Here is a 13,541-nt window from a genome sequence, read left to right on the forward strand (position 1 = left end):
AGTGTTGGAATTGGGAGCGTTCTCATGTGGCTCCCTCTTCTGGATATTTCACTAAGGCGGGTAGTGAGTCGCACTTGCCCTGTGTTTTGTCCTAAAGTGGTTTTTAAGTTCCATATTGTTCAGGAATTTATTTTACCGACATTTCAGTCACCAGTCCTCTCGGCTGATGTGGCCTTATTGACTGTGGTCCAGCCTCTCTGGATTTAAGTGGTCCTTACCTGTTCCTTCTGGAAATCATGCACTTTATTTGTGCTCTATGGATTTTACAGGAAAGGATGGCCGGCCAATGAACAAACATTGGCTAGATGGCTTTGTATGACTATCACAGGGGCCTACACACAAGTAGGCCTTTCTGTTTTCTACTGATGCTTTTACTTGGGCTATGGGCCCCTTGTGGGCGGCTTGCTGTGGCGCCTCGGCTGTTCAGCCTTGCAAGGTGGCCACGTGGTCTACTGTCCAGACCTTTCTAAGGTTCTATGCATTGGATCCCTTTGCCCCTCAGGATTGTTCCTTTTTGGCGCCGGATTCTACTCTCGGCGCAGGAGCGTCCCCACCCTTGCAAGGACTGCTTTGGTACATCCCCAAGGTCAACCCTGTGGACCCCCTATGGACCTTGAAGAAGAAAATGAGATGGTAAGAACTTACCCTTGTTATCTTTCTTCGAAGTACATAGGGCACCCGCCCTGACACACCTGGCCTCATATGGGCTGTTACTAGTCACCAGTTTCCCTCTCTCCAGAGGTGCTTCAGTCTCTATCTTGGTGGCTACAGACATCTCGTTTAACCAAAGGTAGCCCCTTTGGATCCTGGGTTGGGTAATCCTAACAACGGACGCCAGTCTCTGAAGCTTGGGGCCCAGTGACCGGTCCGCACTCCTTTTTAGGATCTTTTGGTCATCGGTCAAATCAACCCTGCCAATCAACATATTAAAACTTTGAGCGGTCTACAGGGCCCTCAACCTGGCCCAGCACATACTTCATGGAAAGCCTGTACAGGTTCATTCTGACAATGCCACAACAATGGCTTACATCAACCATCAAGGAGGTACTCGAAGTCAGGCAGCAATGACAGAGGTGTCCCGCATTCTGACATGGGTCGAGGGTCACAGCCCTGCCATATCGGCAGTATTCATTCCGGGAGTTCTCAACTGGGAAGCAGACTTCTTCAGCCATCACAACGTGCATCCCAGGTAATGGTCGCTTCACCAAGAGGAGTTTCAACTCCTAGTGGACAGATGGTCTCCCAGAAGTGGACCACATGGCTTACCGACACAATCACAAACTGCCTGTGTACAGGTCCAGAACGAGATGCTGAGGCAACCTTTTGTAGACGCATTGTCAGTGAAGTGGACCTTCCAGTTTGCGTACCTCTTCCCTACAGTCTCCCTTCTTCCTCGTGTTCTTTGGAAGTTCAATGAAGACTGAGGCACTGTCCTGGTGGCTCCAGCTTGGCCCAGATATCGTTGGTACTCAGATCTTCGGAATCTCTCCATCGACACTCCGTTCCTGCTACCTCAACGTCCGGACCTGTTGTCTCAGGGTCCTTGCCTTTACCCGGACCTGGATCGTCTGTCTTTGATGGTGTGGTTCTTGAGACATTCCTCCTAAGGGCCAAAGGATTCTCTAGCTCTGTCGTCAACATGATGCTGAGAACGCATAAGCCTGCTTCAGCCAGGATCTACCACAGTGTGGCATTCATATTTCCAGTAGTGTCGTACTAGAGATTACGACCCTTGGGTGTTTCGAATTTCCAGTGTCCTGGCACTCCAAGCTGGATTGGAACTGTCTATGCCTGGCCTAGTTTGAAAGTGCATGTCTGTGCACTGTTAGTGTGTTTCCAACGTAGAATTGCTCTGCTCCATGATATCCACACCTTCCTCAAGGGTGTCCTCTGCATTAAACCTCCCTTTGTCCCACTAGTGGCTCCTTGGGATTTGGCAGTAGTTCTTCAGGCCCTCCAGGGTCCTCCCATTTGAACCACTAGATTCGGTGGAACTTAAGTGGTTAACAGCTAAGACTCTATTCCTTCTGGCTATTGCATCTGCCATGAGGGTGTCAGACTTTTGAAGCGCTCTCCTGTCGTTCTCCCTTTCTGATTTCACCAGTACAGGGCTGTGCTTCGCACTCACCTTAGTTCCTTCCTAAAGTTGTTTCTAGTTTCCGTGTTAATCAGGAGATTATAGTACCGGCCTTTCAATGACCAGACCTCTCAGCAGGTGAAGCCTCTTTGGATGTGGTCCGTATCCTCAGGATTTATGTTGACCGTACCAGTTCCCTTTGGAAATCAGACTATTATTTGTGCTCTCTGGATTTCGCATGAAGGGATGGCCAGCCAAGAAACAAACATTGGCTAGATGGCTTCGTATGACTTTTTCGGAAGCCTACTCACAGGCGGACTTGCATGTTCCAACTTCTGTTAATGCTCATTCTACTTGGTCTGTGGGTCACTCGTGGGCACCTCACCGTGGCACCTCGGCTGTTCAGTTGTGTGAGGTGGCCACGTGGTCTCTTTTCCAGACCTTTCTAAGGTTCTATGCCTTTGATACCTTCGCCTCTCAGGATGCTTCCTTTGGGCACCAGATTCTCCTCCCAGCGCAGGAGCATCCCCACCCTTAAAGGGACTGCTTTGGGACATCTCCAAGCTCTACCTGTGGAGCCTATGGCCTCTGAAGAAGAAAATGAGTGCTGGTAAGAACTTAGATTTTTGTTAACTTTCTTCGAAGTCCATAGGGTTCACAGGGCGCCCGTCCTGACGCACCTGGCTTCATATGGGCTATGTTGCTGGTCACCGGTTTTCCATCTCCTTCTGTGTGAGACTGTTATTCTTGTGTACCAGTCTTCCTTTTCTCTTATCCTCCTATGGCTTGTTACGAACTGAGGTGCCTCTGGCTCGGGGATGGGGTTTAGAGAGAGTGGACCCAGTGCATCCTGGGAGCTGAAAGCTTTAACTAGCATTCCCGCTAGGCTGTTTTAGCGGGGCGCAGCACCCTGCCCTCCTTCTGGAGGGCAAAAAGCGCCCTGCCCTCACAGCCTGCGGGTGCCGTCTTCACCTGTGTGTGGAGAAATGTGCGGTGACCCGGTCAGTGCCGGAGAATAGACGCCGGGCGCATGCGCCCAGCATCTATTCTCCCTGTCTGCAGCGTTTGGGGGCTCCCCGGCGTGTCTAAGTGCCGGGCACGCCCCGAAGAGTGGCGAAAAGGGGATGTCTTATAGACATGCCCCCTTTTCAATGACCACGCCCCCTTTTCGGGGGGGGGCGCGCTCGCACAAAGGTGTCCTCTCTAGCTCCGGCGCCCTGCCTGCCGCCGGAGCTAGAGTGAACACTATTTAACTGCGTGGTGCCCAGATTCAGTTCCATCACCTACACCCCAAGGTCTCCCTGTGGACCCTATGGACTTTGAAGAAACCGTTAACAAAGGTAAGTTCTTACCATAACTCTAATTTTTAGCTATTGTTCAAATTAGAAAGTGGGAAAATGGGTAGCAATGTTCTTTGTAATTGAGCTATTCTGCCAACAGTATGTTTTCACCAGGCAGTCATTATTTTCAGTGTCTGAAAGTGCTGTACCTGCAGTGGGGTTTGAGCATATCATTTGGGCTAATGCAGTGGTTCCAAACTTTGTGCCGTGTGGCACTTACGCCACGGGTTGGTGGTCAATGACCAGATCAAATTATATATGGTCCATGTTATAGGCAAAACCAGGGCCCATCATTGCCAATCCTAAAATGTATGGACAAACAACCCAATCCTGTCCACCACCACCACATAACTGACCCTAAGGGTGACAGGTAAGCACAATTAACTTTATTTATAATTGTTTCTGAATTTTTCAAACTCTTAGCCTAGATATTTAAAAAAAAAATAAAAAAATTCTGATACTCTAGGGCGCCGTGATTTAAGAAAGTTTGGGAACCACTTGACTAATGTATCACTGGTTTCCAATGAGTGTTGGCCGGTATGGCAGTGTTACTGGACAGTTTGTGACTGATCTATCCCTTTGTGTTAAATGTTACATTTTGGTTTTATACTGTGCTATGCACTTTTAATTTTTTTTCTTTTGAGCTAGTTTTCTAATTTTGAAGTTTTCTTGTTGCGTAGTCTGTGGCAATCCACTACACTACAGACAGGACGATTTTCTTCTCCTCTGATAATATGGATATGACTGCAAGCAACACTGTTGCCATTGATCGGCTTGTTGAGGCAAAACCAAAGAAAATAGATACTGGTTTATTTTTGTCGAGTTTAAAATCCCAAAAAATAGAGGAATCAACTAGCAACATAAATTTACCATTTTCAATGAGTGGTCAAAAGAATGCAGGTTTCCAGCTGCTGTCTGATTCCTCCTGTACAACAAAAATAAAGTTTGAGGACTTCTTGGCAACCTTTGCAAATGACAAAGCAATAACTGTAAAATCAAACACAAATATCTGGACAGACGATGATAACAAGGAGAACATTTTTCCTTATGTGCCTAAAGAAAATATATCTAACAAGAAGAGTGTGCCTCCATTTTTTCATGCTCTGGAGAATACAGGAGATGTCACATATGTGTTCAGAGAGCAAGAGAATGGTCTGGAGCTAACAAAATGCCACACAACCAACATTACTAATTTCACTCCAATATTCAACAGAGACTTCCCAAATAATAATCCAGGCATTACCTGTACTAACAGTGCTAGCAGGGACACTGAGAAGCAAAGCTTACATCACTTAAAATCATCTGGCAACACTAGTAAATGTCACGCAACTTTTTCTAATGATCAAACAGTGTTGATGAAGGATGACATGGACTTAACATGTAGTCATACAACTTACATAGATCAAGTATTATGGCAACCTCATCCTACATGTGATGACCAGGTCTTCCCCAATGAAAAGACCATCATTTTTAGTGATGAGAATGAAATGGAACTTACCAAAAATGTGGTTTTGTTGAGTAGTGTAAATGCAGGGGAAAAGAGCCTAGTCTGTATGGAGCAAACTACAGTGTTTCCGGATCAGGAAATGGACATTACCACTAGTCATACAGTAGCTATAGATGGTTTAACAGTGGATCATATGAGAAACCAAACATCTACCTATTGTTCCTCAAACAAAGTTCCAGCAGCATGTGAAATACCCACAAATGATGTCACTGTTGCTGTTTTTTATGCTGAGAAGGGAGGACCAAACTTTTGTGTAAATTACAGTAATGGTCCTGGTGCAGTAAACCCTGAAGGCAGAGCATATGAGTGGAGAGTTCTAAGCAGGAACATCTCTCGGGTAAGCCTGCTACTCCTTTCTGTCTGTCCACTGCAAAGTCAGCATCTGACCTTGATCAGAACAAAGCTTTTATGGATATTACAAAACTTGCCTTCATAGAAAAAGGTGTCACAAACCAAACAAAATCTCAAATGTTTTTATCTTGCACTTCAGCTGAGAACCCACCTCTTACCTCCACTGAAAGGACTGTTTTGTTTACCTGTGACCAGGATGATCTGGAGATCACCAAATCTCACACCATTGCCATTGTTGGAAAATTTTTTGAACAATCCAGCAAGACTAGTATGCCAAATCTAATTCCTGACTTTGATACAACTCAAGCACATACAGTTGCTATTGAAAACCAGGTATACTGTGATGCGGAGAGTATACACAATATGGATTTAAAAAGCCTAGTTCAAAACAACTTTTCCATTCATTCGGCAGCTGTGAATAATTTGCTTATGTGTGATGAGGGAATTCTCAAAACCCATACAACTTCACTTAGTGAGAGTAAAGTACGTAATCTGCCCGTTCCATTCAAGAGTTGCACTAATCCTACGGATTTGGAGCAAATGGGTATGGATATTACAAAATCTAATACAGTTTTTATTGATAACAAACCAGAAAATGAAATGCCTTGGGGAGAGCTTCAGCTCCCCATTACATCTAAAGGTGGGCAATCCTTCAAGGAGACTACAGTCTCTGGTAATAAAATTGCAAATAAAGTTGGGGAAATGGAGTTGGCAAATACAAATGGTGGTCTGTTATCCCAAGAGAGAGAGCCACAAGACCTAGAGAAGACCGCAGGAATTTTTATGGTTGCGCAAGATAAGACTTTGTTACCATGTGAACAGAATGATATGGATATGACTAAGTCACACACTATTGACATTGAAAGCATGAAGGACAGATTGAGAAACAGTTTACAAATTAATCCTATATCGATAAGTGAAAATGTCCTTACAGAGTTGGAGGATGCTATGGAGCTAACAAAGTCACACAGATGTTATTTTTCGAGATGATCCAGTTAAGTGCTGCAACAATTCTGTTAATAGCCTGTTTTCCAAAGATGTTAATATGGACATTACAAGGTCAAACACTGTATTTATTGACCACCTATCAGATAAGCTGCAAAATAGAGTTGTTCCTGTTTTAGACACTTGCCCTCAAGGAAAAAGTGCTTATCAGAATTCTTTTGATACTCTTGATGAAACCATACATGTAGTTTGTAATATGGAAGAGACCAAAACTAACTTTGAGTTCGCAATTGCTGAGGAAGAGCGATTAGTATGTAAGGCTTCATTTAGTAAAAGTGTATCTAACCAAGGGGACATGGAAAGAAGAAAGCATCATACTGGTGGAATTGAAAGCAAAAACTTGCAGAAAGTACATATTAACCGTCCTGTGTATGAAACTGTATCTACTTTTGACCGCAATAGTACGTCTGATACAGCTGACTTTGTTTGTGAGTCTATAAACTTAAATATGTCTTGCGGTGAAAGGATTGAAAATGCCCAATCTAAAGAACCACAATCTGTCTGTTGCTGATGGCTTTGGCCATAAAAGGTTGGGCTGGTCTTTGGCTTCACAGAACACTGTTAAATTTCAAGGAAAAGAGATATTTACAGCAGAAGAGAATGACTCCCAGCATCACCCCAATGATAAAACACTATTCCCAAATGAACAGGAAAGTATGGAAATCACAAAAGTCCACACTGTTATGGTAGAAGTTAGAATGATGGAAGAGCTTAATTCCCAAGGTCCAATACCTGGCATATGTACAATAAATGGAGAGAATGAAAAGATGAATGTTGTAAAAACCTCAGCCTTCAATATGGAAAGTCATGGGAAGTGTGAAAACTTAATTGAAGATCCTATGGAAAGGTTAGAGCAAGCTGGCAGAATAAGTATGTCAAGGTCCACATCTTTATTATCAAAAACTGTAATGTTTTTAGAGGATTTGGGAAATATGGAGCTCGCACAAGTCCATACTATGCCAATTGAAGGAGTGTTGGAGGATAATCCTGTTTTTTCTGGTATAAATAGCACTTGTGTGACTTCAGAGGAGGAGATGGATCTCGCTAAAAGTAATACAGTTTTCATTGGTCAAAAATGTGAGGATGCCAAGAACAGCTTGTTTAGAAATGATGCCATGAGGAAGACCATTTGGAATTTAGGGACTTCCACTAACAAAGAATTTGCAGCAGAAAATAAAGTTTCTAATGATAAATTAGCAATTGTGGATGAATCTTGGTTGATTGAGGCAGCTTTCAAATGTAAAAACCAGCCCTTAGATATGTGTACAGAAAATCCTACAGTGGACGTCAAGATTGCCTGTGACAGTAAACAAATTGATACCAGGTCACTGTATTCTGACTCCTGTTGTCTTCCTCATGAGCTAGCTGCAGCTGATCATGTCTCCAGCCTGCAAATCGGATCTTCAGTCCCTCAAAAAGATCCATTTCAAGACAATATGGTGTCTAAAAAAGCTAAACGAACCTCAAAAAGTGTCTCTTTCCATTTTCTTGAAAGGGACTATGAGATTAGCGATGACATTTTGAAACTGAGCAATGCAATCCCAATGCCAAATCAAGAAGAACAGTTTTCTTTGGTCGCAGATGAACATTCCGCCAATAGCCAGGTAGAACCTGAAAATCTTCCCGTACCTATTACTGCTGAACTTTCCGATGGTAAATCAGATTTGACAAATAACGCATTGATTCAATGTAATTTAGAGAATTTAAATTTGAAAGATTTTAACTTCCTTGAAAATGTCCCTGACCTATCAAATAAAAATGTAAGTGTTACTGATGTCTTTTGTAGTGTCAAAGAGAACAAGAGCCGTAGAAGCATTGCTGATATACAATTGAAAATCAAGAGTTTGACCCAAAACGCAAATACTTCAAACCATCATACTTCTCCTGTTTCATGTCTTCTTGAACAGCTGCCCACTGCGTCACAGACTTCCTATTGTCCAAATACAAATGAGATACCTGAACAGGATTCATTGAATACAGAGCTTTCCTGCAAGGTGCCCACTCAGGAAAAGAAGGATAATCCTATTGAAAAGAAAGATTCAACCGTTCTAAAAGGAACATGTTTACCGAATAGGCTGTCTGTCAAGATATTTCAGCCTAGGTTACCCACCAAAAGGCATTCCAGCACAAGTAGCATGCAAGAGCCAATTTCTTCTTCTGTTTCGAAGACACAAGCTGGCCGTACATCAATGACACTTCTCAAGGCTTTAGCTACTAATGGTGACGGCCAGTGTATAGAAGAGGAAATGATTCCTGTTTGTCCAGATGAGCAAGAAATAAATAGTTTATTTCAATATTATGTGCCAGAAGGTGCTTGGGAGGAGTTGTGTAAGAAAGAGGCTCTGCACAAAAACCTAAAACAATGTGGTGTTGGACCCGAAGAGACAACTAATGTTCAGAAAAGGAACCGTGACACAGAGGACTATGTCTATGTTCAGAGAGAGAAGAAAGCCAAGCTGAATGAGGAGACAACCGACCAAGAGGAACAGGTGGGTGTGATGCTTGTGGATTATTTAACATTTGTAGACTTCTTTAATGCAGTTCAAACAATCTGCTTGGTTGGTCTGCTAAAGTTGAAGCCCTAGCTATTTAACCACTTAACTTGTGATCTATCTCTAATCTCTCTAAAAATGTATTTAAATATTTTATTGTTGCAAAAATAAAAATGCCTATCAACACGAGTGCAATTGCCCCACCGCCAGTGGCAATAGTCGCCCCTGCTGCAGGTGATCTCTGCCCTCAAGCCATTCTAGGATGAGAATTATGCAGTGATTTTGGCGGGCACAGACAACCACCTCACTGCCATGAGGTTGGTGGAGCAGGAGGAATTCCGTTCTGCACTAGTGTAGTACATATTTCTTATTTAAAACCCAGGGCACGCAGCAGGACTGCTCGAGCTGACCCTGTTGGCGAAAAGCCCAGCTGTCTGTGGCCGCAGTTCATGCGACTGTGCCAGTTAAATAACAGAGGCATGTATTTAAAATGGTATTACCTAATACTACTTCAATTTATTGTATGTAGTGTTCCCGCTAAACCGTTTAAGCAGGGCACCGCGCTCTGCCCGATTTTTAAAATATGCCCTGCTGAACAAAGCCTGACTTCAGTGGGCCCGCTGCGCCCCGCCTCTCGCTGTCTCTTCTCGCAGGGTAGGAAATGTTGGACGAAGATGCTTTGCATACCCCCTAGAGCAGAGGTTCCCAAACTCTGTCCTCAAGGCACCCTAAAGATAACTAGCTTGGGCACAGGCGACTTAATTAGTGCCTCAGTCAATTTGGTTTAACCGTCTGTGCTCATCCATGGATATCCTTTAAACCTGGACTGTTAGGGTGCCTTTGAGGACTGCGTTTGGGAGCCACTGCCCTAGAGCAGTGGTTCTGTGTGGGGTCCTCAGGACCCCACACAGGTCGCATTTTCCAGGTCACCTAGCAGGTGCACTGGTGTATTCACTACTCACTGACACATTTTAAAAGATCCACAGGTGGTTATAATTTAATACTTTTAGTTTTTCCTTTCTAAAAAGTCATACATTACTAATTTGAGGTCAAGAAAAACTAAAATGATTTCAGAATGTTTGCTAGCTCTATTTTTTGAGCTACACTACTTGCACTATACTGTATGTACATTAGTAATATAGTCATAGTGAAAAGCAATTTTTAAAATCTGATATTTTCTTGTTTGAATTAAAACTTATTTGTGATTGATAGAAAATAAATAAGAACACAAAACGAAACAAAAATACAGCATACAAAAAGTACTATGTAATATAGTGGCCTATTCATGGGGGTGCTTTCTCTTTGCTTGTCGCTTGTACTCCTCTTCTGGGGCTTCTCTTGTCACTGTCCAACAGTAGTGATTCACCTGCCCTGATATCTTTGTTCCATTGCTGAAATGTCTTGGTGGAATCGCTCACTATGCTTGTCACTCAGTGCACCACAGTTATCTTGTGTGGGTAATCCCGTGAATCGCATATATTTGCATAGGGGAGGGGACAAATAACTGATTCATTTAATTGGGTCATTAGGCCCCGCCCCCTCTGCGCAGAACGCAGATTGCTGGTAAGATTCTCTCCATTCTATCCACTTCACTAGGAATACCCCTACATCGTCATAAATGGGCTATATCCCGGAACTCAGAGCTAACAGTTTTAAATGTCATATTCATTCTTTGCATGCTGAAATCAATTAGAAGGTACTATTTTCACATCGGAAACATTTTCATTGTTGTGCAGTGTTATTTCACTTTTGATTCTGTGCAGAGACATGGAAACATGCACTGTGGTGGGGTCCTTTGGACAGTTTGAGAAACTGTTCCCTAGAGTGATAAAAAGGAGGCTTGTTGTGAGACCACGCTCCCTTTTGGAAGAGCAGATGTGCCCTCTTAAATGATCGGCACCTTGCCCGATCATGAAGCTGCAGTCAACACTACATATATACATGACTGGAGGACTTTAAGAAGTTGTTGGTCTATTGTCTACTGGCACATGTGCCTGTGTGATCCACAGCCCAATAGTCTTAAATGCCTGTAAATGACATTTTGTTAAAGCATTGTTTATATGTCTGTGCAGATAGAGATATATATCTATCCTTCACGCTAGGCTGTTTTAGCGGGGCGCTGTAAGTAAGCACCCTGCCCTCCAGCGCGGCTCCGGGCTGAGAGAGCCTGCGGGTTCTGTCTCCACCTGTGGGTCATAATGTTCTGCGGGTGGTCAAAACGGCGGCGCAGCGTTCACCGCTGGTGATTGGATGCCAGGTGCATGTGCCCGGCATCCATTCACTGTGACCGCAGCGCTTGGGGGGCTGCCGGGCACGCCCCCAGGAGTTACGAAAAGAGGACACGTCATATAGACATGCCCCCTTTGGCCACGCTCCCTATTCGGGCACGCGCAGAAGTGCCCTAGCTCTAGGTGGTCCGGCGCCCTGCCTGCTGTCGGACCTAGAGTGAACAAAATGTGTGTGTGTATGTGTTTATATGTCCAAGATAGTATATAAGGTGCACTCACCAGGGACTTTCCATCAGTATAAAAGATTTATTTTATTCCTTACTGCATAATCACAAGTCGACGTTTCAGCCAACAAATGTAGCCTTCCTCAGGACAGACTTCCCAAACCACCAAGACAGGCCCATGCTGCACTGTGTACTAAGCCTTCCTCTTATACCCCCATGTTTAATTAGTGACCACACCCCTGAACAATGGAATAATGGAACAAACGAGTCAAATCTACAATATTGCCATAAGTAAAGCATAGTGTGTATACTTATCTATCCTGCAGGAACATCCCCAAGCAGGCCAGACCTAAATGCCGTCCATAAACTGTAAAAAACACTCTGAATCAGCGTTGAAAAGCCACATCGCGGTTATAATAGCGGCACTTCCGGTTTGCGTTCCACCGCAACCGGAAGTCCTCGCAAAATGCATTTCACGCACCAGAATGAGGTGTTTCACCTCACGGCTCCTGAAGATAGGGGTAACGTTCCCTATGATGGAAAACACATACTAAGAACAGTTCCAGGCAGCACTATGTATATGTTAAAGGTATAGATCATATAAAAAATATAAAGAACTACAGAAATTAGCAATAGCGTTATCTAGGGTTAGAGAGCGGCTCATCAAGATATAGTGAAAATACATATAAATATAATATACATAAGCAAACACCCAGATTCCCCATAAGTCAAAACAATAATATATAAAAAAAAAACTAAAAAATATAGAACAGAAATAACAAATGGTCAGAAAATAATTACATCTATTCATTGGTCAAGCTAATAATCAACATCAACAAAACATACTATACCAAAAAAAATCAAAAGATCTGAAAAATCTCAAATAGAACTGTCTGTAGACCAAATTGTAGCACGACCTATCACTTGGTTAAACATCAATTGATGTTAAAATGATTCTTCATCGAGTCCTTTTGGTGATCGTGTCGAGTCTATGTATCCACCTGGCCTTTTTCCTTTAAAAGGATCAATCCGCGGTCACCATCCCTTTTGAGTGGTGGCACCCGGTCGATCATATATTTTAGGGATGATACTTGATGTTTCATAAGGAAAAAATGTAGCGCCACTGGTTTGTCGGTGTTCCCCTTCTCGTAGGCTAGTCTGATATCAGACCGATGTCGTGCCATTCTTTCACAGAAGGTTCTGGTGGTTTTACCCACATACATCAAGCCACATGGGCATTGTAGAAAATATATATGATCCAGTTGGCAGGTCAATCAATGTTGTATGTGGATGTGCTGTCCATTGTGAGGATGTGGAAACAATTTCCCCACTAGAACTGCTCTGCAGGTTGTGCACCCCAAACAGCGAAAGCACCCTTTATTTGTAGTTAGCCAATTGGCCCCATTGGTAGTTGATTCCATGTTGGTTCTATACAGTAGATCCTTAATATTAGGACCACAATGGATGCTCAATAGGGGTGGAGTTGTCCCCGCACTCCCCATATTGCAATCGGTGCCCACAAGTAGCCAGTGTCTCCTAATCGAGCGTTGCACTGCTCGTAATCTGGTGTCGCATTTGACACCCAGGATCTTCCGATCATTCTTTTTCATTCCACCAGTCACGTCATCACCTTCAAAGATTTTTCTTGCCCTGGTGAGGCAATTGTCAACAACGTGGAACCTTTGCCTGGTTTCCTCTAATTTAGCTCAGCCAGATCACATTCCAAGATGTTCCTTAAACACGTAGGAGCTGGGAAGTTGGTAATTTGCTTTTAAGGGCATCAGGGTAGTGGCTCATTGGTATCAAAAGTGTTTGTTGGTTTGCGAAACAGGGTGTGTGCCAACCGATTCTTTTTCTGAAAGACCAGAACGTCTAAGAAATTTATCCGGTTCTGATCAACAGATGCCGTAAAATGTATTGGGCTTCTCAAGCAGTTGAGAGTCTCAACCATCCTAAGAAAAGAATCCTTATCGCCATGCCAGATGACAAAAATGTCGTCAAAGCGTTTAAAATAGACAAAGACAAGAAAGAGAGCGCTGAAATCAGTAATTGGTATTTATTAACAGATATTGGTATAAAATCTCCAGTGTAAATAATTACATACACATATAGCAATTGCCGGCCAGCAATATTTTAATACAATTTACTTAATCATTTCCAACACACACATATACCACACGTAGAGATATAAATAAAACTTGTAAAAAAATAAACGATAAACAATGCTAAAATAAACCTCCCCTGTGAGGAATATTAAGCAAGAACAGATATTTGTAGTTAGAGTTGAGTCTCTCTTTTTACAAAAAAGACAATATAA

General features: G+C 43.1%; 1 protein-coding gene across 1 annotated transcript in view; it reads left to right on the plus strand.

Annotated features, from left to right (window-relative positions):
- Positions 1-13,541, plus strand: part of LOC148442423 (outer kinetochore KNL1 complex subunit KNL1-like) — a 119,106-nt gene that overhangs the window by 36,450 nt on the left and 69,115 nt on the right. Inside the window, 6 exon segments of the mRNA XM_088463960.1 lie at positions 3,692-3,749; positions 3,946-3,959; positions 4,098-5,229; positions 5,232-6,244; positions 6,246-6,784; positions 6,786-8,769. Coding sequence (XP_088320086.1) covers positions 3,692-3,749; positions 3,946-3,959; positions 4,098-5,229; positions 5,232-6,244; positions 6,246-6,784; positions 6,786-8,769 — 4,740 coding nt within the window.

The sequence above is a fragment of the Taudactylus pleione genome, unplaced genomic scaffold (assembly GCF_031769625.1).
Source record: "Taudactylus pleione unplaced genomic scaffold, aTauple2 ptg001529l, whole genome shotgun sequence".
NCBI lineage: Eukaryota > Metazoa > Chordata > Amphibia > Anura > Myobatrachidae > Taudactylus > Taudactylus pleione.